Raw genomic sequence first — 26,687 nt, 5'->3', positions numbered from 1 at the left:
TGTATTCTGGCTGGAATTTATAAAAAGCCTCGGTGTCCATCGAAAGATGAATGGATAAAGAAGATGTGGTCTATGTATACAATGGAATATTCCTCAGCCATTAGAAACGACAAATACCCACCATTTGCTTCAACGTGGATGGAACTGGAGGGGATTATGCTGAGAGAAGTAAGTCAATCGGAGAAGGACAAACAGTGTATGTTCTCATTCATTTGGGGAATATAAAAAACAGTGAAAGGGAATATAAAGGAAGGGAAAAGAAATGTTGGGAAATATCAGGAAGGGAGACAGAACATAAAGACTCCTAACTCTGGGAAACGAACTAGGGGTGGTGGAAGGGGAGGAGGGCGGGGGGTGGAGGGGAATGGGTGACGGGCACTGAGGCTGACACTTGATGGGATGAGCACTGGGTGTTTCTCTGTATGTTGGTAAATTGAACACCAATAAAAATTAATTAAAAAAACAGAAAAAAAAAGCTAACCTATTCACAAACTTAAGAACTTTGAACACGAACTAGAAAAACTAGAAAATGGTTCTTACAACATCCTGTTTCTTTTTATTTTTGGTAAAGTGCTTTAAAATTTGCATGGCTTTCTTAGTTATGATTATATTAATAGAGAAGTTGCATTTTTGGAGTTCTAGAAATAATGCATATTTTTGAAAGAATTTTTAATTTTCAGCCAAGTAAGTCCTCAGAGTTGGGTCTTGTGATTTATGCCGTGCTCTCTAACCCCGAATGCCACGGCCAGGAGATTCCTGGCATCTTGCATCCTGCACATGTATTTTGAGGACTTTTATTGCATTTTCATTTTCAATTCCTTTTCATTTCATGAGCCTCAACTAAGGGATCTTGCGCTTTCCGTTGGTAAGGACTCGGGACTCGCCGGCCAAGGCTCCGACGCCCAGTGGCTTCAGGTTCTGCATCCGCTCGGTTGCTCTCCAGACTCTCCCCTGCGCACTTCGCTGTGGCCTCTCCTTTGTCTTTGTCTTTTTCTTCTCCCCGTTTGGGCTCCTGGGGACCCCCTGCGGCGGCAGAACGCAGCCTCCCCGTGACCTCGAGGCACAGACTTAGCTGCCGCCGCCGCAGTGCTTCTCAGGCCAGGTCAACTGGAAGCAGTTGTTTCTGCAGCACCTGGATGTGCTTTAAGGCCCCCGGAGGCCGCGCGAAGGTCAGCTCAGCGTAGGGCCTCGGTCCCGTAGCCGCACACGTGCCCGCCCAACCCCCCCAAACCCCCCCAGGACCGGGCCCCCGCGACCCGGGTCACCTGCCCCGGACTTCTCGGGGAGCGAAGACCACGGACTTGAAAGCCCTGCGGGAGGGAAGCGGGCACAGGAGGCTGGAAGGGCCAGGCCGTCGGGGCAGCAGGTGGGCGGCGGGTCCCTATCTCCGCCCTGCAGGCCGCCCGCCCCGCCCGCGGCCCGGGGAGGCTCCCGATGCGGCGCCCAGATACCCTCCCCCCCAGCCCCGGGCCTGGCGACGGAGGCGGCTCGCGGCCGGGCGCTGCTGGCCCTCGCCGCCCCCCCCCCCGGGACCCGCCGCGGATGCCCCGTCCCTGCGCCAGGAGGGTCCCGGCCGGCGGGGCACGAGCGGGAAGGGCCGCGGGGCGGGGCTGCAGCGGGGCTGGAGGGAGGGTGAGCGCGGCGGCCTCCAGGCGCCCGGCGGGCGGGATGCCCGACCCTAACCCTGGGCTGGGGGGGGCGACGACCCTGGGGGCCCGCGGGGGGCGCCGCGGGAGGAGGCCGCAGGGGGAGGCCGGGAGAGCGCACTCGGACGTCCGGGGGCGCTATGGAGGCCGTGCTCCGCTCCCCCAGCCGGCGGGGACTCTGCCCCGCGGCCCCGGCAGCCCCGCAGCTCCCACCCCCCACCCCGCCCCTGCGGCTCCGCGCGGTCCCCGCGGCCCAACGCCCCCCGCCCCACCCCGCAGCGACCCCCGCGGCCCAGCGGACCCCGCGGCCCCCCGCGCTCCCCCCACCGAACGCCCCCGCGGGTCCGCCCCCCGCGGCCCCGGCGGCACCCCCTATGCCACCCCCTCCCAGCAGCGACCCCCTGCGGCCCAGAGCCCTCTCGGCCCACGCCCCCGCTCTTCCCCGCTCCCCTGCGGCCCCGCTTCCGCCCCTCGCGGCCCCATGACCCCCCCCGCCGCCCTACTCTGCCCCTGCCCTGCGCGCTCCGCCCCACCCCTGCGGCCCAACGTCCCCTCCCCCCGCAGCCCAAAGCCCCCCGCCCCCCATGCCCCCCGCGGCCCCCGCTCCCCCCCACCCTGGGCCTGGCCCTGGGCCTGGCCGGCTCCTCACTGACGGCTGCGGGCGGGGGGCGGGGCCGGGGCGGGGCGGGCCGGGGCGGGGCGGCCCGAGCGGGCGTCCGCGGGGAGCCCCGCCCCGGCCCGTATAAGCGCGCGGGGCGCAGCGGACGGCGGGCGGCGGCGCGGGGTCGGGTGCGGGCGGCGGCAGCGCGGCCTCCGCGCCTCCATAAGGCTTTGCCTTTCCGACTTCAGCTACAGTGTTAGCTAAGTTAGGAAAGGAGACCCCGAGGGCCCCGGTTCTCCCGCCCCTGCCCCGCGGTCCTCGGTGCTCGGCGGGGCCCGCGCCTTGCACGCCTTGCCTTGCACGCCTTGCCTTGCACGCCTTGCCTTGCACGCCTTGCACGCCCAGCTCGCCGGAGCCAGCGGCCGCGGCGCTGCGGGGTCGCCCGGGGTCATGCCCAAGGCCGGGGAGCAGGCCCGCCCGGGAGGATGCTGCGGTGAGTGGGGCGGGGGCTGCAGGGGCGGGGGCGTGGGGGGACAGAGTGAAGAGTTAGGGTGCAAGGGGCGCCCTCGTGCCCTCTGGGGTCCGCACCTAGTGACCGGCGGTGCTAAGGGAAGAGCCCGCGCCTGCGACAAATGCACATGTGCGTCCCACAAACGAAGTCGTAATAACCGTGTTTGATAAGAAAAATGAGCGTGGCAGCCCGCGCACCCAACTCACCGCCCCTCTCGCTGTCTCGCAGGGTCCCTAGCAAACTACCTGACCTCCGCCAAATTCCTCCTCTACCTTGGCCACTCTCTGTCCACTTGGGTAAGTGACTGCACGGTGACTCTTACAACACACTTTTGCATAACTTCTTGTTTCCTTTCGTTCGGACCAGTTTCATGAAGCCATCCTCCAGGTTGGCCAGGGAGCGAAAGGAAGAAACCATCCAGGTACACCTGTTCTAATGAAAAAATTATTTTCACCAAAGATATTCTCCCATAGGGGTTAGTAAGTGCTACTGAATTATCATACTTTATATATAGATGAACAACCCTCCAAAGATAAAATGAACAAACACAGGAATATTTGCAATGCCTGTAAATTTGTAGTTTGCATTTCAAGGCTTAGTAAATGGTAAAATTTGTTACTAAGAATGGATGAATGTCTCCTGTATCTTCTACTTCTACATTTTAAGCTATTTCTCACTTTCTTCTTTTGTTAAAATGATAAGCTCCAGCATATTACATTACGAAAATAGAGTAGAATAGTAGTGACTGACTTGCGCTAAAAATAGTATACTCAGATTAACTTAAATATAATTGACCCAAGAGCAAATATCTGAGTGATAAAAATCCTCTGCTTTAAAAATGTCACCCATTGGTAGATCTGTGTGGGGCATCTCAGGCTATCTTAAAAACTATCACCCACTGAAAATTAGCCATGATATTCATAATCTCCCTCCGACTTCCTCTGTGGTCCTAGAAGGCCAATGTTTCATGGGCCTGGGTTCCTCCATCAACACCCCAAAAAAGAATAATCCCAAAAGGATGCTGGGTGTGTGTTTAATTAAGGATTAGAATCTTTAAACAATTGTTGCTGAAAAGCAGTATCTGGATAAATTCTTTTTGTGCCTCATATATGATATTTAATTTAAAAAAAATCATATATAAGGAGGGAGAATTTTTAGGGTAAATTTTGTGAATGTTATTTTCTTTCTAAATTGGGAACTTCTACGGGATCATCCTTAAGGCGTGAATGCAGACTACTGTATGAGGAAATCTGTACCCATGCCCTGGGGAAATTATTAAGCTAGGTTATCAGCTCTTTAAGAAATAGCAGTTCAAAGATGGCTTTGGCTTTTTAGAAAGGCCAGCTCCTATCTCCCCAGAGGCTGAGACAAGGATGACTCTGCAAATACACATAAACAAATTGAGTGTGTTTGGTTTCCAATAGCTGATGATTCTAAGGAGAAGTCTAGTGAAACTACTCCTAATTATATCTAAACCAATAGTTTTTTTTCCTCCTCCATTTAATTTAGTAAGTATTAAGTATTTTAAAAGCCAGTAGCCAGTGGTGGAGACAGTATCTGAAGCTGTCATCTTGTGACCTGGGCCTCTCTCCTAGGAGAATGAGGTGCCTCGCTCCCAAACACTCATTATGTTGTTTAACATTTATATGCCCTTTCGGTATTTGGTTGGGAGGTCAGATTTGCCAAAAGGGTGGAACTCTAGTTGTTCCAGGAGGATTTTTTTGTCAGAGTAATTAGAAGTCCCACAAGAAAAGTGACAGACATTTACCCCTACCTTACCGTAAGTTGAGCATAGGGACTTCTTGTGGAACATTGGATCAAAACAAAACAAAACAAAACAAAACAAAACCCAACAACTACAACTGTATAAGGTTGAGTGGAGTTTTACTTCTTGTTGCAAAAGAGGAATGCTCACTAACTAGATCATTCTGCCTTTTAAGTTTTGTCTCCTGTTCGACACTGATTTTGTTCGAACAAAATCTATGTGCTTATGTGTGTGTATACACATACACCCTCTGCCTATCTATCCATTCCCCCCGCAAACTCTACCAAATCATGGTTTCCTATACCCTAAAAATAGAGGTGTTAGCCTAGAAGGTTCTATGTGCGTGGGGCTGAATGCCTTTTGTGTCTGTCTGCCAGTAGATCAGTGCATCTCTCCCCGTACTGTCAGGATACAAAGTACTGCAAGAACTGGGTCTTGTTGTCAAGGGCCTTATAACATAGCTTGGGCTTTAAAAAAATGTATCTGGTCGCAAAAACCTAACCAACAGCAAAAGGCAATGGAGAGGGGTGGCCAGTAGTTTATTTCTTGCGTCATTATCCTATAGGCTGTGTGTTCATAATCTGGATGTCCGCACGGCCCCAGCCCTTATTCCTTTCAGGCCTCTGCTCAGAGAGGTCTCTACGTCACGCTCAATGCCACCTTCCGTGCACGCTATGTCATATTTCCTCGCAGCAGTTATGCCACCTGCACTGCTCTAGGCTTGCCCTTGGTCTCGGCCTCCTAGGTACAAGCTACATGAAAGTATGGACCTTGATTTTATGTCCCGCTGAGTTTGTCACGCCTGCAGTAGTGCTGGGTACATAGGGCCCCTCGCTAAGCAGTGCGGGCCTAAGCACTGGGATCCTTCATTCACAGATACTCAGTTGGCCCCCAGCCCTCAGTCCACTGGGGTACACGGGCATGTAAACAAATCATCAAAGTACAGGGAGCGCACATAGGAGGGCAGGAAATGGATGTAAGGAAGGAATGGGTGGGCTCGAAACTGCACTTGGTCAACATTTACTTGGACTTTGCCTGATTCTTGGGCTTCTTAAGCATGGACTCTGTTGCCACTTAGAGCCCCGACCCTTTAGGAATTGAGGTAACTAGAGCAATTTGATGCCTCTCTATCAAGGAGGTGTTGTGTCATATAAAGATAAACCAGAAAGAACATTTTCATTTAGTAGCACTTGTTTTGATGGCCTGCTGTGGAGGAATCTAAAAAGCTTGTGGGTAAAAGATAGTTAAAAAACAAAGAAAGAAGCTGTAGAAAGTAATATTTTTTATTTTTTACGTTGAGAGGAAATTCGCTCATGGAGGCAACTTGTAGTTTAGGGCATGTGTGTGTTTTTTGTCTTTTCCTTGGGAACTCTTCAGAGGAATGGAGATTAAAGTAGGGGAGGTACTTTACTTACTCTTTATTCCTAAGGGAGCCACTTGCTCTCCTTATGCCATTGTATTTTAATTCAGCCTGGATTTGCTTCTCTTGTTAAAGATCAAGAAAACAGTTTGTTATTCTAATTGACATCTTCCCCTTAATATAAAGTTGTTTTTTTATTGGTTGCAAACCAATTGTGTGTCATACACTTTTAATCATTTAATACAGTAGTATTTGAAACTTAAACAATTCCTGCTTGATTTAAGCTTTCTCTTATCAAAACAAACACAAGCTGTGTCAGAAATACTTGGGTACGGTGCTGGTTAATCCTCAAAGTTTTGAACGTTCGTGGAACTAATCTAACGTACCAGAACGACATGACTGATAAATCAGTCTAGGGTTTTGCCACTTATTTTATATTTTCTCATTTACAGTTGGGATTCACTACGTATCTACTCCTTTTTGGTTTCATGGTATCTAATCTGGGTCATGCACTTGGCTGAGGTTTGAGATTGCAGAATGTTCTAGAGCCACATTCCAGACCATCAAGTTAGAATCAGTCTTTCACACATGGTGCTTCCACTGGCTTCCAGTGTTTGCTTTAACATTTATTTGATCATATGCACCCAATCCACCAAGGCCCTGATGTTACGTTAACTTAGAATTGCATTTCTAAATTGTGTTCCTAATCTCCTACGTCAAGGTTTCTTTACCTTGGTACTGTTGCCATCTTGGGCTGAATAATTATTTGTTGTGGGGACTGCCATATGCAGTTGTAGATGCCAGTAGTACCCCCACTCCCTGCTCCCAGAGTTGTGACAACCCAAAACAGTTTCAGACATTACCAAGTGATCTCTGGAGGGTAAAAGCACTCCCACAGAGAAATACTGGTCTACAGGAAGATTATTGTAGATGATTGCTATTGTATATGTGCATTAATTTTAAATTTTTTTTTTTTAATTTATGATAGTCACAGAGGGAGAGAGAGAGAGGCAGAGACACAGGCGGAGGGAGAAGCAGGCTCCATACTCCGGGAGCCCGACGTGGGATTCCATCCCGGGTCTCCAGGATCGCGCCCTGGGCCAAAGGCAGGCGCCAAACCGCTGCGCCACCCAGGGATCCCTAATTTTAAATTTTAAATGCATAGGATTATTGCCTTGGTTTTATTGATTTTTTTACATTATTTGATAGACCAGGATAATACTTTGCTCCTGATACAGTAAATTTATCAAACGGTTGTTAAGAGACTTTGGAAAGAACCAAGACTCAGTATTTCCACATAGAGTCAAATTCATAAGTAACTTAGCCTGGAAATTTTGTTTCCTGTAGTGATTTCCAGGGGTAGGTTATAATAGAACATTGTTGTCCTATTTTATGTTAACTCAGAAGTCAAAGTTGGAGCCAAAAATCTCAGAATAAGACCCATTAAATATTTCTTACACGTTAATTTACCTGATTCATTAAAAGTGTTTGTTTTTTTTTTGCATTTTACAGTAATGAATTCCAAAATTTCCTATATAGTCTGAAGAAATAATTAGATTTTTTTTCCCCTTTCAAAACCCATCTGTATTAAAATGTTCAAATGAAAACCTGCTTATGGGTTTATTTCTGACATTTATATAAATGAATTTGCCCATATTAATTTGATCTTTCTGAGCCCTGCTCTTTTTTGACTTTGAAATTTGTGAAAGACATGGATTTTATATTTATTTATTTATTTATTTATTTATTTAAATAAATTTATTTTTTATTGGTGTTCAATTTGCCAACATATAGAATAACACCCAGTGCTCATCCCGTCAAGTGTAGGGCATGGATTTTAGAATGTTAGAGGCCAAAGAAACCCTACAGATCATATAGTTCATTCTTCTCAGTTTACAAATTGGAAAGCTGGCTTTTTCTTGACATTCAAGGCATATGAGTGTTTATAGGCTATACTGTAGTTTCATTCTGGTTCAGTAGCAAAACTACTTTATGCCTCTCAATTCAGGATGGGTCAGTTCCAGACCCGGGTAGAAACCTGACATGAAAGGGAAGACATTTTGTCTCCAAAAGCCTTCTTTGGTGTGGCAACTACATTTTTTTTTTTTCTAGAGTGATAAGCAGTACGTGTGTTTCATTAATATCATGTTTTTTGGGTTTACTTAGTAAATGGGCCAGAGCATTTTCTGTTGGGCCATGATGGATGGTTTTAACACCTGACCCATGCTCAATTCATAGCGAAGTTGTTGACTTTGAAAATCTCATGGCATAGCTGGAAAGTACCTTTTTGATAAGGAAGCAATTTCCTGAGTAGAACTGACTAGAAAGTAAAAAATGATTTCATCAAAACATTTTCTCTTTTCTTCTTCAAGGGAGATCGGATGTGGCACTTTGCCGTGTCCGTGTTCCTGGTAGAGCTCTATGGAAATAGCCTCCTCCTGACTGCAGTCTATGGGCTGGTGGTGGCAGGATCTGTTCTTGTCCTTGGAGCCATCATCGGTGATTGGGTGGATAAGAACGCCAGACTTAAAGGTGAGTAGAGGTAAACTAAGGCTCTATATTCGTGGGACCCATGCCTGAGCTAAAGAGAAACCAGTGTGACTGACCCATTGCATCTGCCTGCCACTCCTGAGTGACGGGATGCTCAATGGCAGCACTTCTGCCTGGAGGGTCCTGGGGCCTCTGCACAAAATTGGAATGCCAAGATATTAAGCTTATAGATTTTTTTTTTTTTTGGCTCTTTGGCAGTTCATGGATTCCAGATGTTAATAATTAACACCATAGTTCTTTTCTGGGAGGAATGTTAAACATTAAAAGTTTGCTTAACTCTGGTGTTTTTTCTAACCATGATTTGCACTGAAATCTGTTGGTATGATGTTGCTGGGGCAGTTTTAACATCTGTCCTCTGGGTTACAGTGTTTCATATAAAGGCATGTGCGAGGAAATAAAAAACTGTATATTTAAGGGAGAGTATCTGAGTCTGGGTCATGGAGAGCTGAATTACAAATTTTTTAGGGAAAAGGAAGAAATGACATTTATTCTAGCACATTAGTGCTGTTTTGTGTAGGAAAGAGAGAGAGTGATTGAACAATTCAGTTATACAGAGTATAAGGGCAATGTAAATAGTAAAATCAGGGCAGAATTTTCCTGAATTTCATAGTTGGTAATGCCAAGACCTGGCCACGTCTGTCTTAGATGTTGGAGAAAGATTGAGGTATCAGTCTCCTACAGTGCAGAAAACTGCCCCTGGATGGAGAGCAATTTGGATCATCAAATTCCAGGACTCAATGCTATTAGTGAAATGGTCAAGATGGCCTTTGTCTCTCGTGACAATGGATAGACCAAAACACGTATAGGATGAAGTCTACGAGAAAAACATTCCTAGTGTTTACATCATTATTTATAGGAACGGAGGAATATTATACACAGAGACCTCGTGACTCATGGTGTTTGCACACTGGAAATCTAGGTTGGGAAAGAATGTTGAGTTGGATGAGAAAGTGTGTGGTAGGATAGTGGTCTCCGGTTCATCCCATGGAATCCACTCAGATGTCACCTTCCATGAAAACCTCTCCCGTTTCTAGGCCGAGTTCATCATTTCTTCCTCTGTGCTCCCAGGAGGCTTTGTCAGTACCTCTGCCACCGCACTGACCCTCTTACAATGACCTGTTCGCATATCTTTCCTTCCTCTGGTCCATGGGCTCCTGAAAGCCAAGAACCTCGTGCAGTTGATATTTAAATCTTGTGCAATGAAAGAATGAGTTCTATGTTGGGATTTTATTCCACACTAATTTCAGAAAGCAGGTTGTTTCAGGCTCTTCTGTGACCTTCCAACCCAGCATGAGCTTTGCTGCCCTTGAAGACAAGAGCCCTAATTATACGTTACATACACGACTCTATTCTCCGAAGTACTTTCATGAGTATTTTATTTGAGCACCATAATGACCTTATAAAGTAAAGAATGCAGGAATGGCTTGTCATCCTCAGTTTATAGACACAGGCATAAGGGACATTATGTGTCTTGTCCAGATTACCTCCCCTGGTGATGGCACAGAAGAGATTCCAAGTAAGACGGGGTGTGTTATGTGGTCTACTGACCAGCCTTACTCCAGTACTTCGTCTACATAGAATTTCCTAGCAGTGGCCTTTCACATTAGAATGCCCAGAGGGACGCACTGCTGCTCTTTATTCTTGGTGAATCTTTGTGTGTCGTCCCTACTTCTGCACACCATCTGATCTTGTCTGATTCAGCCCACCCTAGAGGAGGTTATGGAGCCCATGACCTCTTCCTTAACCCAATCGATAACTTCCTACATATTCTTATTTTAGCTTAAGCAATAAAGAGCTAAAAGACGGATCTTGTCTATGTAATGTAGTTGTTTATGACAGCAAACTTGGAAGAGAATCAACTAAATCAAAATGTGGTCATTATGAATGGCTTCAACTACTTCATCCTTCCTGCAAATTTTATTGGTCTGGTTCAATATGGTGGGTCCTACTAGAAATAGTTCATTCAGGATTCACTTCAGGAATGTTTTTTTTTTCCTTGTAATAATTTGCATAGACATTAATGTAGTAGTAGAACAGGAATGTGTGGACAAAGATGGGCCCATTGAGGTATTTTGATTTAGTGAATACTTTATTTCTCCCTCTGTACAGTGGCTCAGACTTCGCTGGTGGTACAGAATGTTTCGGTCATCCTGTGTGGAATCATCCTGATGATGGTTTTCTTACATAAAAATGAGCTTCTGACCATGTACCATGGATGGGTCCTTGTAAGTTCTCAGTGGAATTCCTAATGGCAGAAAGTAGGACATTGTACGTGCAGTGAAGTAGGTACGTGTGGTGAAACTGACACTTCAACTCCACTTTTTTCCTGTAATCCCTCAGACTTTCTGTTATATCCTGATCATCACTATTGCCGATGTCGCAAATTTGGCCAGTACTGCCACTGCCATCACGATCCAGAGAGACTGGATTGTTGTTGTTGCTGGAGGAGACAGGAGCAAATTAGCAGGTAATCGGGTGTTGCCTTTTAACTAAATGGGTTATTAGGATTCACTTTAAGTCAGAGGTAGTAAATGAGGCTTGAGCTTTTTCTTCTGGGTGTTTTTTTTAAAATATTTAATTAATTAATTAATTAATTAATTAGATGGAGGAGGGAAAGAGCAGAAGGAGCGGGAGAGGGAATCTCAAGCTGACCCCACTCCAAGTGTGGAGCCTGACGTGGGGCTCTGTCCCAGGACCCTGAGATCATGACCTGAACCAAAATCAAGAGTCAGCTCCGTAACCAGCTGAGCCAGTCCTGCACCTGTTCTGGGACTGTTGAAGAACAATAGGTTGAAGACATCGTCTTTGTCTTATCATCACATTGTCTCAGTGCGATGATTTATCTCACTGTTATAAAGTTGATTTATAGGACAGTAAACTTCTCTTTTATTCTATACAAACCTGGCAAGTGGAAAAACATTTCTTTTGAGCTCTTTCTTTTAAATTCTGCTAACATTCTCTAAATGTTTACTTAAGATTTAGAACAGTGAAAATCTGGCATGGGATTATATGAGTCATACCATGGATTTTATTATTCTCCCAAGCGAGTGAAAGTGCATTAGTCCTAAAAGAGACTCTAGTAGTTAATTCCTGCAACTTCAAAGTTACAATCTAGAACTTTTATTACATTACATACAATGTAACATAATTGCAGTTACAAATACGAAAGAAATTAAGGCCAGAATATGATTTTTAAGAAGCTTACAATCTGGGCAGCCCGGGTGGCTGAGCAGTTTAGCATCTGCCTTTGGCTCAGGGCATGACCCCAGGTCCCGGGATCGAGTCCTGCGTCGGGCTCCCTGCGTGGAGCCTGCTTCTCCCTCTGCCTGGGTCTCTGCTTCTCTCTCTGTGTGCATCTCTCATGAATAAATAAAAAAGAAGTTTACAGTCTTAGTTGCCCCTGAGGGGCACTTGACGGGATGAGCACTGGGTGTTATACTATCTATATGTTGGCAAATTGAACTCCAATAAAAATAATACAAAAAAAAAAAAAAAAAAGAAAGAAAAAAAAATCTAGTTGCCCACCGGAAACATATACAAGCGGCCAGGGAAAGACAGAAGAAAGCTTACACGGCAACATGTCCTACTGCTTCGATACCACTCGGGCTCAGAAGAACTCCTGCCCTCCACCCTCCCTCCGCCCCCTGACACAGACACACAGGGACTGGTAAGGACACAGGCTGAAGGAGGAGGGCACACTGTCCCCTGATCAGCTCAGCCGAAGCGGCCCGTTGAGCTAAGGGCTATCACAGGCCTGTTGCCCAGCCGTCCTGCCCGACGAGGAAGCCGTTGCCAACGATTTAAATGGCTCATCCCAGGACAGAGGGCAGGAGTAGGTGCTGGGAGAGCAAGCGACTTGGGGCCATGTGGCTGAAAAAGGAAAGGAAGTGGTGACAGAAAGGAAATGAAATCTATGGAAGGTGCAGAGGGAGAAAGAGGAATTTGCTTAAGTCACCACCTTGTTGCAGCAGAGTCACGATCTGGGCGAAACCACAGTGACTCAGGGGAAGGCGTTTGAGTAGGAGGAGTTAGCACGTGTGAGGGCTGCTCCAGGACATGCTTTTTACAGGTGAAGCAGTGATTCTCACTGATTTTTTCCCCTTCCTGTAATCACTTACTGATAGGAAATAATTTCATGTCTGTTTGTCACAGTAAACTGTAAGATAAGTCTTTGTCCTATTTTGTTTGTTTTTTCCCTGTTATTTCCTTTCTCTCTTTACCATACTATTTTAAGTATGTAATACATGTCCATGGTTTAAAATTCAAAGGGTATTAAAAGATATGTTTTGGAAGTAGATCACGTACATATCTGCTAGAATATATTTGGGGGGCGGGAGTTGGCTTTTAAAGTGGTTTTCTTTTCTCTTAATCTGAATTTCTTTTTTAAATTTTTTTAATTTTTAATTTTTATTTTTTTTATTAATCTGAATTTCTTAACTCATTTTGACTCTGAAGTCTGGAGGGAGGAAGTCCTGAGGAAAGTGAAAGTTACCCAGAATCCTTAATTTATTCTAAATATCTACATTAAAAAAAAAAAAACAAAACACCAAAGATTCCATGTAACTTCGTGGGCCTTTTGATGTCCCAGAACAGAAACAAAAATGGGCCCTTTCTCTGCTGTCCCTTATTACCAGGAATAATTGCAGAGTGGGAGAGACTAGGCCAACCAGTCCATTTGCTAACCTTCTTGAGTTTCTCAAGTTTGAGAAAGGAAGTGAGCTGCCCGTCAGACTTTGGTCCGTTATGAGCTGTTAGTCCTTGGTGCCTTTTTGCTTCCAGCCAGTAGTGCAAGCGAGCAGCCTAGTGAAGGAAAACCTGCGCGTCGTCTTTCCTCAAGGTTTAACATCCACATCTGTTAAAAAAAAATCAATTAAGGGCTGTGCTTCGAAGTAGGATAGAAACTTTTCTACGTCAGAAGAAGGTCAGCAAGGATCTAACCATGGATTTTTGGTGCTGCTTCTGCTGTAAGGCAAAGAAAGTTGCAGGATGGACGGGAAGGAGGTGGAGAGAGGAAAGATAGAGAAAGAAAGGACGGATGCAGGGACTCCACCTGCCACCCCAAGTACCTGTAGGCGTGAGTCTCTGGACACAGAGGCACCTGCTGCAGCCAGGATCGTGGATGTTGTGGGCGTTTTGCAGGCTAAGTTTTGAGTCACCAGTGAAAACTCTTAGGAACCCGTGCAGGGGACGAGGCAGGGCTGCTGCACGTGTGCAGCCTCGTGTGCGCACGTCCGCAGTGGGCAAGGGCGGTGTGCACAAGCAGGAGAGGTTGTGGGCTGGATGCGCGGCGCTCCCATTCTCTTGCCCCAGTGTTTCTTGATTTCAGAGTAGGTCTTAAAATTGGAAGTTGTATCACCGAGGGTTTAAAAAAAGAAAAAAAAAAAAAAAGAGCAGGAGACCGTTACCCTGGAATGTGAAAAAATTTTAGAATTTCGGTGGCATCAGACTAGACTATCAGCTGTTAACATCTAGTTTGGACGGTTCCAGAAAAGGAATTGTTTTCCTACATAAATACTGTTAATTAATCTGTTAACTGATTTGCCTGGGTCCTTGCTTTAGTGTTCTATCGAGACGTTGTCTTGGGCCATGACCCGTAGCCTGTCAAACCCGTTTGAAGCTCCTTCCTTTTCCCAGACTTGTGACTCTGTTTTATTTCCCTCCCTGTTTCTTGGTCAGCCGTGGTTGGTCCTGGCTTCTGAGGTTCTGGACCCTCCGTCCTAACATCTGCCAGTTGGCGTGGTCGCGTATGCAAGTTGCGTTTGTCATTGGAACTCTCTGCACTAAAAATCACCCCATATTTAAGGCAGACGGATGCGCTCGGCGGGCGCCCCTTGCCCAGCGGGTCAGCAGCCGATGAGGTCGAGGGACCCTCCATAGTCGCAGGTGGCGGGGCCTGGCGGGCTCAGGGCGCAGCAGCCTTGGGTACTGGGAGGGAGCCAGGCCAGGGCCCTGTTGCGCGGGGCCGCTTCCCCCCTGCCCGCCCCTGCTCCCGCTCGCTCTCTGCCAGATAAGATTTTTTTAAAGATAAAATAGTAGCAAGTAGCTGTTTAATGTGAGTCCTGCGCCGCAACTGTACTGAGAACAGTTGCACCAGAGCCGTGAGCACACGCGTGTGTTTGCATTGCAACAACGAGAAGCTTGTCACGAGGATGTGTTTGCGTGTGCAGAGGACATGCTTGCCTCCCTCTTCCGGGTAGGACGGCTCGGCCTTTGTCACAAGCCGTCGCACGACCATCGAGCTGCCTAGGCTGCCTCCCTGTACCCGGGCGTCACCGCCTCCGGGCCGGAGCTTCAGGTCGCCCAGCACCCGGGCAGCGACAGAACAGCAAGTCCTTTCGGCGGTGCTGACCTAGCAGCTGCCACAACGTGTGTGTGTGTCCGGGGGGCTGAGGCTGGGGGGCAGGAGGTCGGGGGGTTGGAGGCCGGGGACTGGAGGCTGGGGACTGGAGGCCGGGGGGCTGAGGCTGGGGGCAGAAGGCCAGAGGGGCTGGAGACTGGGGGGCTTGAGGCCAGGGGCTGAGGTCGGGGGACAGGAGGCCGGGGGGCTGGAGGCCAGGGACTGGAGGCTGGGGGCAGGAGGCCAGAGGGGCAGGAAGCCGGGGGGGCAGTAAGCCGGGGGCTGGAGGCCCTGGTGGCCTGCGGTGGGTGGGTGCCGCCTGGCAGGGGTGCAGCATGTCACTGTCCCACTGGTGCCCTCCACTGTAACTGGCTGGAGGCTGCTGGGGCCGCGAGCACCGAGAGGAGGAGCCGGCAGTGGCCTGTGGGGGGGCCATGTGTCCCGTACCACCTCCCCCAGGTGCCGGCGGGACTGGGACCGCTCAGTCCTCCCCTCTACTCCGAGGGGCAACAAGAAGGCACCTTGGTCTTGTCCTCCACTCTGACCCGGTTGTGCACTCCAGTGGGCACCCGTCTCTCCAGGCCACCGCTGCCTTCCCAACTCACTCCTCCTGCCCCCATCAGCCCGCCACCTGCCACCTGGCCAGCACCCACACATCATTGCTGGTGCTCCCTTGTCCCTGCCTGTCACCCTCTGCTCTCCCTTCCCCACCCAGCTGCAGCGCCAGGCTGGGCCTTCCGGTCGCACGGGACCACCGCCAGCGTCTGGCCTCATGCACTTGGTCTCTGTTCCTCCTGCCACTTTTCTTTCGTGAGAGCCCGCTGAAACCATTTTTGCTCACTCTCCTCACTTAGCGTTGGTGACATGGGGCTCAGGTTGGCCCTTCATACTGCCAGGTGATCGTCCTACCGTCTGCGGGAGGACGAGGTCTCACCTCCTTTCTCCTTGCACAGCTCATCCACACCTCCTTTCCCAGCCTCGCTTCCAGTGATGACCTTGCTTTGTGTTTTACTGAGAAAATAGGAGGAATGAGGAGTCCCGTGGGTGGTCTGCTCGCATCCCTGCTCCGCTCCTCTCCAGGAACTCGTCTGCTTGTGCGCCAGGCTCAGGCTCCATCCCTTCTTGTCATTCTCTGCTGCATGTAGACGTGCAGTAGTTTTGCTTTTCAACATTTTCACCTCTCTCTACACCTCTGCCCCCCGCTTCTCTGTTCTCCTTTTCAGCAAAACTTAAGAAAAAAAATGTCTAGGCTCACTCTTCTCAACTCCTCTCCGTGGTCAGGGCTTTACTTTCTATGACGCCAGGAGGCAACGTGCACGTTGTGAATCCAGGGCATGCTACTCACGTAAAATAGCATATAAGTGGCATCTCTATCTCCTGGAGCTGGCAACAGCCTCTTAAACCAACCTCAGTCAGGCATTTGCCCTACTGCCCTAGCAGAACTACTCTTTTTTGAAGTTCCCCAACCTTCCACGTGACCAATCTAGAGCTTCTTGTCAGGGCTCATCTTCCTTGACCTATCAACTTGACCAAGTGGCACTTGCCAGTTGATTACCCCCTCCTCTTGGAATCAGTTGCCCCAGGGCTTCTAGAATACCACAGTCTCCTGGTTTTTCTCCTCTTTTACTAGCTCCTCCTCATTTTCCCTGACCTCTAGGCATTGACATGCCTAAAACTGGATCCTCAGATCTTGTCCCTTCTGGCTCTACAGTCAGTCCCTTGGTTGACCTCATCCAGTTTCACTGCTTTAAAATTCAACCAGCTGGGGTGCCTGGGTGGCTCAGTCAGTGAAGCATCTGACTCCTGGTTTGTGTTCAGGTCATGATCTCAGGGTCATGAGATCAAGCCCTGAGTCCGGCTCCGTGTTCAGAGTGGAGTCTGCTTGTCCCTCTCCCTCTGCTCCTCCCCTCACTCACACATGCTCTCTCTCTCTCTCAAATAAATAAACACATAAAATCTTAAAAAAAAAAAAAACCACCCAAAAACTAAACTCGACCAGCTGATGACTACCAAACCTGGCACCTACTTCTTTTCCTCAAGTCCAGACATATTTAACTGCCCAGTTGATGTGGCCTCTTGATGGTCAGTAGGCCTATGAAAATCAGCATCTCTAAACTAAGTACTCACTCTTTTGCCCCAGACCAGATCCTTTGAAGTCTTTCCTTTCCCAGGAAGTGGCGACTCTATTCTTCTAACTGTTGCTCAGGAAAAAAGCAACAAACTTCACAGTCCTCCCTAATTTTTCCCTTTCTCTCACACCCAATATCTAATCACTTTGCACGACTTCCTGATTTTACCTTTGAAGTGTATCCAGCATGTATTTCTCCATCTCCATTATTACTGTCCTGGTTTATGCCACATCGTTTTCTACCTGTCGTCTTGCCTCTGCTCGTCTGCACATCCCTCACCCTCATGCTACACCTCAGAAGCCAAAATGAACCATTAACAGTGTGTCAGACCACACCACCTCGCTGTTCATTAGCTTCCAAAGGCTCGCTGCTGACTCATCATTGTCCAAGTCGACATCCATACAATGTTCACGAGACCCTGCATGACTGGGCCAGTCCGCCCTCCCTCTCTAATCTCATCTCTTCCTCACTCTGCTTCAGCCCTGCCAGCCTCCGTGTTGTTCTCTTACACTCTAGGCAGCTCCTCCTGCCCCAGGACTTTTGCACCCCCCTTGGTCTGGAATCCTCATTTCACCAATATCCACATGACAGGTTCTTTTTCCTCCTACTGCTTCATGTCTCTGCTGTGATGCTCTTTTCTTCAGTGAGCCCTTTCCTGACCCTGCCATATTTAAAACTGAAATTTCTCTTTTCCCTTGAGCACTGTCTATGCCCTTTTGTACTTTATTGTTCGCCCTAATGTTGAATTAACATCCGACATGCTGTGTGTGTATATATCTGTATATATGTTTGTTGATTAACTCTTTTTTTCCCATGCAAAGGTAAATTCCATGAGGACAGGGCAGGATATTCATTTTCTTTATAGTGACAGATTTGGTGCCTAACTCATAATAGGCATTTAATAAATGTTGAAAAATGAATGTAGAGTCACTTCATTTAAAAAGCTGATGTTTTCTAAAAAAAAAAAAAAAAAAAAGCTGATGTTTGAGTGATTTATGCAACCTCAAGGGAATCATGATTTTTGAGGCAAATTTAATGTGACTTGTTCCAAACAATAAATTATTTCCAAATAAAATGGTATGGAATGTTTATGGAAATTTGCATTTTAGGAATCTAAGCTCTTAGATTATGAGTTTGTATTATGTAAGTTGGCAGTCTCTCTTTGATAGTTTTGCACACTTTTCTACCTCTTTTACCTCCCTCTGTAGATATGAATGCTACAATACGAAGAATTGACCAGTTAACCAACATCTTGGCCCCCATGGCTGTTGGCCAGATTATGACATTTGGCTCTGCAGTCATTGGCTGTGGTTTCATTTCGGGGTGGAATTTGGTGTCCATGTGTGTGGAGTACTTTCTGCTCTGGAAGGTTTACCAGAAAACACCTGCTCTAGCTGTTAAAGCTGCTCTTAAAGTAGAGGAAGCTGAATTGAAACAGCTGAATTTACATAAAGGTAATCTCAACACAATGATCAATTCCTTTTATTCTGATGTTTAGACCTTAGGCGTTGGTGAAGACCAAAACTATGTCGAATTTATGTCAGGTTTATTACTGCTGAAGGCCTGCATGAGGTTAGATATATCGCTTTGGTAGATGAGTCACAACGCTGGGGTTGGATGGCCTGAGGACAATTCTGGTTTGAATCTCAGGGGGTTGAAGTGGAACCGCTGGTCCTTTTCCTTAATGTGAGTAGTAGACATGGAGGGGAAGTTAATTGAGGGATGGCTGGGAAAAATTGAGCCATAGGAATGGAAAGAACAATGGGGAAAAAGAGAGAATAAGAGAATTCGTAAGAGTCTGTGAAGAGAGGAGTTACATGGCTATTTGTAGAACAGTAGAAGGGAGTGCGGGCATGCAGGTGGGCATTTCCCAAGAAGAGAGGAAGTTGGGCTTCTGGGTAAATGTAATCTTAACAGGGCCCCAGAAAAGAAGATGCTGTGTTTTTCCAATTATTATATTTTTATTTGACGGGTTTTCCTGTTACTGACTTTGGTGGGTGTATAATTCCTTTTTTTTTTTCTTTTTTTTTTTAAGGCGGGAGTATAATTTCTGACGGGGGCGGTGGGGAAAGGGAGACAGACCACATGAGAGAGACGGGTATCGGTAGTATGTTGTTTATTTAATATAAATGCTACTCGGAGATTGTTCCATGGCTGAAATTCTTAGATTAGTCAAAGCAAATACATACTATATTGACACATATAATGATGTCTTTTATTAACAGAAACTGAGCCAAAACCCTTGGAGGGAACTCATCTAATGGGTGAGAAAGACCCTAATATCCATGAGCTTGAACATGAGCAAGAGCCAAGCTGCACCTCCCAGATGGCCGAGCCCTTCCGCACCTTCCGAGATGGCTGGGTCTCCTATTACAACCAGTCAGTGTTTCTGGCCGGCATGGGTCTTGCTTTCCTCTATATGACTGTCCTAGGCTTTGACTGTATCACCACAGGGTACGCCTACACTCAGGGGCTGAGCGGGTCCATCCTCAGTATTTTGATGGGAGCATCAGCCATAACTGGAATAATGGGAACCGTGGCTTTTACTTGGCTCCGGAGAAAATGCGGCCTGGTTCGGACTGGTATGATCTCAGGATTTGCACAGCTTTCCTGTTTGATCTTGTGCGTGATCTCCGTGTTCATGCCTGGAAGCCCCTTGGACTTGTCTGTTTCTCCTTTTGAAGATATCCGTTCTAGGTTCATTCAAGCAGAGCCACTGTCCACAATGACACCTACAAAAGTACCTGAAATCATCTTTACAACTGAAATGCACGTGTCCAACGGGTCTGACCCTGCTGGTATTTTCCCAGAGATGACTCCCAAATCTGTGCCCATAATCTCTGTCAGTCTGCTGTTCGCAGGCGTCATTGCTGCTAGAATCGGTAAGTCTTTTTTCTCTGTGTTGATGAACTAGAGTGTCTCTTTGCAATGTAGGTTCAGAAAACTCAATGATAAATAAATGACTTGAAATATTCTCTGAGTGTGAATTTAAGCAAAATCCATTATTTATTTTTATGTACGTTCCCGTCTTTAATTATGAAATTTTTATTTTATAGTTTAAAATGCAGTGTGTATATATGTACATATACTGTCTTAAAACATGATTAGGGCTTGAAATTTTTTTATAGATGAACATTTTAAGTATTACTCCCGATGTAGCTTAATTTTCAAAAAGATACGAGCTTTAATAATCATAATGCCATTTAGTAATTTAGAATCTTTATATTGGTATAACTCTACCAAAAGGACTATAATTTAAAGGATATTTGTATAGGACAAAGTAAAAAAGATAATGTTTTTGGTCTCAAAAAATAAAAAAAAAAAAGACGTGGTAGCTGGAAAAAAAATCCTTCAAAAGTTTGTCTAGCTTTTGTGTATTTATAGTATACTTTGCCAAACAAATGGATTTCATAACTCTGGAAGGAAACACTGTGTAAAGACTTCTTACAAGGCAAAATTTAAGTAATTATTAATAGAGTACTGGTGAATTATCTCTGCCTGAATTCGTTCTTGAAATGAAACCGTATTTATCTTGTGATAGAATGCAATTCATTAATTTATCAAAGACAATTAATATTCAAGGAAGACAGCTTTATTGTAGGGGCTTTAGAACCCAGGCAGTAAATGTAATAAACTTTAACCATAAGGATATGTTAGTACATTCACTTTGAACCTTTAAAACACTCTTACTTATAGTAAGATTTATTGTCTCTGATTTCAGAGTTTTGCTTTTGTAGTATAAATAGTCACAGAAAAATTGAATTAAGAAGTTTGTAGGGGATCCCTGGGGGGCTCAGTGGTTTAGTGCCGCCTTCAGCCCAGGGGTGATCCTGGGGTCCCGGGATTGAGTCCCACGTCGGGCTCCCTGCATGGGGCCTGCTTCTCCCTCTGCCTGTGTCTCTGCCTCTCTCTGTGTCTCTCATAAATAAATAGAATTTTTTTTTAAAGTTTGTAGGTTGGACTTATTACTGTACAGTGGCTATAAAAATCATTTCTTGAAGCCACTAGTAACCTAGTATTTTCTATTTTATTTTTCAAGTTTTTATTTAAATTCCAGTTAACATACAGTGTAATATTCCTTCCAGGTATAGAATTTAGTGATTCAACACTTCCTTAAAACACCAGTATTTTTTAATGAAAAAGAATTCTCAAAGGCAAGGGTATGATGAATATATATACTTGGTGACTTTAAGGTAAAGGGGCCAATGTGTATTTTGCACGTGTCACCATTTTTAAACTGTAAATCATTTGAAATGTAAAAGATATAAATTAAAATTCAGTCTTTGTAACAAATACCTTTTATTATAGGTCTTTGGTCCTTTGATTTAACTGTGACACAGTTGCTGCAGGAAAATGTAATTGAATCTGAACGAGGCATTATTAATGGTGTTCAGAACTCCATGAACTATCTCCTTGATCTTCTGCATTTCATCATGGTCATCCTGGCTCCGAATCCCGAAGCTTTTGGCTTGCTTGTGTTGATTTCAGTCTCCTTTGTGGCAATGGGCCACATCATGTATTTTCGATTTGCCCAGAAAACTCTGGGCAGCAAGCTTTTTGCCTGTGGTGCCGACAATGAGGAAGTCACGAACGAAAATCAAGCGAATACGTCTGTTGTGTGAGACGAGTTAACTGCTGCTGCCCTTGCTACTAGGTTCTGTAGAGCACACGTGCTTAGCTTGGACTTCAGCATCCCCCCCAATGGCTAGGTGTTTCTCTCTGGTTTGACCCCGGTCGTACTGTGAGGGCTAAAAGCTAGTTCAGAGGCTTAGGTCAAAGGCAATGAGCTGGTTAATTTTCCTTACATTTAAGGATGGGGAAAAAATAGGAAAAGAAAAACTCAGTTTAAGCGTAGAGAATAAAATGGTAACACTGATTTTTCCTATTTCTCGTGAGCAGACCAAACTTTACAGGAAGAGCGGTTAGTCATGTGATTAAAGTCGTTCTTTGGCAGATATTTGTTATCTGTGCAAGAGTTCAGAGGTCCCCCCCCCCGACTCATTCGTATCCACGTCTAGCTAATGCACTTTCTTTTAGCATCTTAGTCACGTTATAGAAAACATGTTCTGCTTCAGGTGTGAAGATGGGAGTTTGATGAGCAGTATTGTTCTCCGTGATCCTGCTGATTGTGGCGGTTCGCATGCATGTGGGAATGCGGCCCCCCCCCCCCCCCGCCTCGCTGCGCCCCTGGGCCCTTGTTACCCTGCGGGGCCTCTGTGCCGTGCGCCCCAGCCCGTGGGGCCCTAACCCGGGCTCAGGGCCTGGCCAGGTCACACGCAAGGGCACGCTCCCGGGGCTGGCACCATGTCGCTCAGGACAGCCGTCCCGCCACCTGACGGATGGAGCTTTCCAACAGCAGATGAAATGTAGAAAGCAGGCTCACGCTTGGGAAGCTTTTGTTTTAAAATCATTTGATTTACTTTAACACATGCTTGGGCAGAGCATCTTTACTTTCACTGTTTTGTACCAAGGAGTCATTTTTACCCAGTTGTAGCTGAGACTGTTCATAAATGTGTCCCTTTCAAATGCCTGTGAGGAGAATGGAGGGAGAGAAACACGTTTCATGGAGTTCTAGAAGACTGCTTACAGAACTGCTTTGGGTCCTCGAGCCCTCGTGACCTGCGGGCCCTGGGCCGCCCGCGTGCACTTTCCAGGAGGCCCCCTCCGGCCGCCAGGGCTAACCTTTTCCCTGTCGGATGATGTACTGATTCCTGTTGTAAAATCTTTGTAAACTATTTCTATATAAAAACATTTTTAAAATCTTGATTCTTCTTTCCTGAGTTGCGTTCCTCAATTATTTGACATTGTTTTCACTACAGCACATCTGCCTGGGACACAGAGCATTGTCCCCCTCCTGGGTCCGTGGCTTCACACCCTAATATTTAGGGTCGCTCTACTCTGCGTGTGGGGGGTTACGGCGGCCCCCATAAGCACGGTCACGATGAGGCCCAAGCGTTCTCCCCTGACCTGGCGGAAGTCATGAGCCCTCGGAGTTCAGGTTTTCCTTCTGCAAAGTGGGGAGGCCGCCCTGACGCCGGCCCTGCCCACACCCCAGCTCCCCTGCTCCGGTCAACCAAGCGCGGTCCCTCGAGGCCCTGCGGACCCCCGATGGGGCGGCGCTGGCACTAGGGGCCGGACCCAGCAGAGCCGCTTGCAGAGGCTGCCCGGCCTCCCTGCCTCCCTGCCTCCCGGGGCCACATCCTGAATTCAGTGGATGTTTACTGAACACTTGATCTGGCTGAGGCGTCCGGGATGCAGCTTTGACTCACGCAGCGTTGATCAGAGGCCCCTTTTCTTCCCCCTCCAATTAAGAAGTTGGACACTTGGGTCATCACCCTGAGGCTCTGGATCTGCTCGAGGCCTTTGCACAGACAGTTGAGGGGTCTGAGCTTTGGCTGCTCTTCTGGAAGAGGGCCTCTGTTCCCTCCCCTGGGAGTCGAGCTGGGGTTGGGCTTTCTGGCCTGAGTGTTTGCAGCTGTAACTCAAGGACTGTGACCTTGTAAAATGGATAGAATCCTGTTAGCAAAGGAAGGTTGAAGTTCTTAATGTGGAAATTTTGCCAAATTATGGGTCTGGGGAGGGAGAGAGAGGCTGTGTAGGAGGAAGGAGCTTGGAGTTGGAGACCTGAGAGGAATTTTTACAGCTGCCTCTCTTATCTTTGCAGAGTATTCAGAGCAGGAGGGGTGGGCGGGGGGAGGAGTATCGCTGCTGGCCTGGGGCCCTGCTGTTTACCCCGTCAGGCACCGGAGTAGGCGGTGGGGTGGGGAGGTGACCTGGACCTGTGTCCGGGCCTGTTTCTAAACCAGGGTACAACCTCAAACACCTGCAGGGTCACGTAGGTAACGATGAACCAAGTGGATCAGATACAGGAAAGTGGCCTTTCATTTAACTTGTAATTACATTTCACAGAAGAATCACTTATTTTGTTCCCAGTCAAACGCAAATTATTACGTGCTTGTCATGCTTCATTCCATGGGGGCTTCTTGTGCTGTTTGTCCCAAAGTCCGTTCTCTCAACATAGGCATTCTCTGCCTACTGAACGCAGAAAGCCATCTTCCTTCCCATAAGGAAATAGGCCTTCTTCCATTTTTTCTTGAATCATCTGGTTTGCTTGATATTCCTTCCATTGCTCCCTGCCTCGTCCCTCACCAAAAAGAAAGAAAAGGTAGGAGAAGTTTCTTTCCTATTCCCCATAGGACAAAAAAATAACAATGCAAGAGGTGCACTGAATGGGACCCAGCCCGGGAAGTGGGGGGCAATGGTGTGGTCGGGCTCTGGCAAGCTCCAGGGGCAGGTGTGTGGGCCCTGTGTTGCATCTTTCGATCTTTCAAGAGAGGCTGGGAATCTGGAATTTTGTGCAAAATCTCCAAATTATTAAAGTACTGGCAAGTAATTTGAAAATGCTAAAACATCTTCCCAGCCAAACTATCTATGGGCTACCTCTGAGCCATTTTTGAGTTTTTCTCTACGAGGATAGCCTGTGAACGAGAGGATGATATTCTAGTAAAGCGAAAGAGAGGAGGTATAGACACCAAAATTGTGGAGTACGGAGAACAAGAAAGAACAGGGCAAACATATTCATGGTGAAAAATGTTAAGCTTTTAGGCTTCCTTTAATAGAGATCATTTAAGGTCAAATGATCTATTCATTTATTACCTGCCATATTGACGTCAGCGAGCATTCTTTATTCCATGTGGTAAGTTTACACTGTTGGGTTAAAGGATAATGATGATTTTAAAAACCTTTCTCTTTTTAAAATTTTATTTATTTATTCATGAGAGAGAGAGAAAGAGAGAGAGAGAGAGAGGCAGAGACAAGAGGGAGAAGCAGGCTCCATGCAGGGAGCCCGATGCGGGACTTGATCCCGGGACCCCGGGGTCACGCCCTGAGCTGAGGGCAGATGCTCAAACACTGAGCCACCCGGGTGTCTCTAAAAAAACTTTTAAAGTTTTACTGAATTAGGTAGTATGCTCCTGTTTTGAAAAAGAAAAAGTGAGAACAGAATTTTATATTGACAAAGTCTCCCTTCCCATCCCACTCCCAGAATCCGCAGGAGAGCCACTGTGAACACTTTGAGGTGTATCCTTACAGATAATTTCTTTGTAATAAGTTTTAAAAATAACTCTTTATGCCATTATTTGGTTGCTTCACCAAGATTATATTGATCTCTGTCTTTATACCTGCTCATTGATTTATAAGTGTGTATTTTCCCCCAAATTCTGAGTTCAAGTCATGTTTGCATTAAGACTGTTGATAGAGCCACTTGATGGGATGAGTGCTGGGTGTTATATGTCGGCAAATTGAACTTCAATTAAAACAAAAAAAAGGCTATTTATAGAGCAATCAAAAAATTTTAAAACAGAGTAAAAACTTTCAAAACAAAGAAGCAGTATACAAATCTCTAGTCTAACACATTTATTATGATTGAGAAATAAATTTAGTCTGAGATTCCATTCAGCCAAGACAAAAGGCCACTGAGTTTTTACCTTTTCCCCCCAAATGACACTTACTCGAAACTCTTTATTCCCTCAGTTAAACATTACCACTGCTGTAACGACTCCCTTTTTCCCCTGGGTCCACCTTTCAGAATAATCTTTGCTATCAGGACATTTTTGTTTTACAACATAGTAATTCAAGAGTAGAGTTGAAATGTTGGGAGAACCTTGTGACAACACATACACATGTATCACAAACAAGTCTGAGCTGGCTACGTTTAAGTCACACGTTAAAGGTTAAATGACTTTTTTCCTTATATGGATACTTGTTTACATTTTCCAAGTCCAAAAGGGAGCAAATATTTTATCTAAAGGATGGACAAATGAGAGATCAAAGTACAAGTAAGTGGTTTTTTTTCCACGTTCTTCACCCTGGCCTTTGTGCAAATTAGTATATATTTTTCTATTTTCACATTTCCCTTATTGTATTTAACTGGGAGAAAGGTTCGCCACAAAGTCCCTGAAATGGTTATATTCTCAACTGTCTTAGAAAGCGGTTGTCTGGGGATCCCTGGGGGACTCAGGGGTTTGGCGCCTGCCTTTGGCCCAGGGCGTGATCCTGGAGTCCCGGGATCGGGTCCCACGTTGGGCTCCCTGCATGGCGCCTGCTCCTCTCTCTGTCTCTCTCTCTGTCTCTTTCTCTCTGTCTCTCTCTCCGTGTCTCTCATGAATAAATAAATAAATCTTAAAAAAAAAAAAAAAGAAAGAAAGAAAGCGGTTGTCCTTAACTAATGTAGGCAGTTGTTGTGACGCTAATACAAATGTTAATCTAATTAAATTGATTGAAGATGTAAGGGGATAAATCTGTTTTATGGCAATTAAAACACTTCAGGAGAAAAATACGTTTGAAGAGCTGATTTTCAAAGGCTTTGCGATAGATGATCCATGATAGGCAGGACATGGTCGCACAGTGACTCATACCTCAAGGAATACTGGGACCTGCCCTGCGACCTGGCCTATTCCTGAAACACCGCCATCCGCTGCTGGGCTCCTGTTCGCTCCTGTGTATTTGACCAAGTAGAGATGCGTATCTTCTTATCTGCTAATTATAAGGTGCCTAAATAAAGGAACTTCTATTTAAACATGTGATTTGTCAGCACTTTATGTAATCCTCACCGCAACTCAGTGAAGAAGGTATTATCACCTGTGCTTTATAGACGAGGAAGCGGAGTCTGGGGGTGAGGGTCACGGGCTTGCACAGCTGCGGGTGGCGAAGAATCTAAAGCCACTTCTGTCCCCAAAGGCTCTCCTCTTTTCACACCCCCACCACAGGCTTTGTGTCATGGGACGTGT

At 46.4% G+C, this 26,687-nt stretch overlaps 2 protein-coding genes across 2 annotated transcripts; one reads left to right on the top strand and one right to left on the bottom strand.

Annotated features, from left to right (window-relative positions):
* Positions 1-365: 365 nt before the first annotated feature.
* Positions 366-2,699, bottom strand: LOC121480806 (translation initiation factor IF-2-like). Its single transcript, XM_041737726.1, has 4 exons — positions 2,603-2,699; positions 2,385-2,507; positions 1,266-2,018; positions 366-1,141 (listed from the first exon to the last, which is right to left on the bottom strand). The coding sequence occupies exons 1-4, from the start codon at positions 2,697-2,699 to the stop codon at positions 1,104-1,106; spliced, it is 1,011 nt and encodes a 336-aa protein (XP_041593660.1). The 3' UTR covers positions 366-1,103.
* On the top strand, positions 2,396-22,665 carry SLC40A1 (solute carrier family 40 member 1). Its single transcript, XM_041737290.1, has 8 exons — positions 2,396-2,740; positions 2,987-3,054; positions 8,256-8,415; positions 10,543-10,658; positions 10,774-10,900; positions 18,108-18,353; positions 19,125-19,781; positions 21,208-22,665. The coding sequence occupies exons 1-8, from the start codon at positions 2,698-2,700 to the stop codon at positions 21,519-21,521; spliced, it is 1,731 nt and encodes a 576-aa protein (XP_041593224.1). The 5' UTR covers positions 2,396-2,697; the 3' UTR covers positions 21,522-22,665.
* Positions 22,666-26,687: the final 4,022 nt, after the last annotated feature.

This window comes from Vulpes lagopus, chromosome 22 (genome assembly GCF_018345385.1).
Source record: "Vulpes lagopus strain Blue_001 chromosome 22, ASM1834538v1, whole genome shotgun sequence".
Taxonomy (NCBI): domain Eukaryota; kingdom Metazoa; phylum Chordata; class Mammalia; order Carnivora; family Canidae; genus Vulpes; species Vulpes lagopus.
This window is presented reverse-complemented; position numbering and strand designations above follow the sequence as displayed.

What these genes read in the sequence shown, in the direction of transcription:
- SLC40A1 (XM_041737290.1), top strand. Translation starts at nt 2,698, where the DNA reads ATGCCCAAGGCCGGGGAGCAGGCCCGCCCGGGAGGATGCTGCG. An exon ending in CCGCCCGGGAGGATGCTGCG is followed by an intron (nt 2,741 to 2,986) that starts GTGAGTGGGGCG and finishes GCTGTCTCGCAG; the next exon opens with GGTCCCTAGCAAACTACCTG. An exon ending in CGTCATTGCTGCTAGAATCG is followed by an intron (nt 19,782 to 21,207) that starts GTAAGTCTTTTT and finishes CTTTTATTATAG; the next exon opens with GTCTTTGGTCCTTTGATTTA.
- LOC121480806 (XM_041737726.1), bottom strand. Translation starts at nt 2,699, where the DNA reads ATGACCCCGGGCGACCCCGCAGCGCCGCGGCCGCTGGCTCCGGCGAGC. An exon ending in TGCAAGGCAAGGCGTGCAAG is followed by an intron (nt 2,508 to 2,602) that starts GCAAGGCGTGCA and finishes TTCCTAACTTAG; the next exon opens with CTAACACTGTAGCTGAAGTC. An exon ending in CCCCGAGAAGTCCGGGGCAG is followed by an intron (nt 1,142 to 1,265) that starts GTGACCCGGGTC and finishes GGGGCCTTAAAG; the next exon opens with CACATCCAGGTGCTGCAGAA.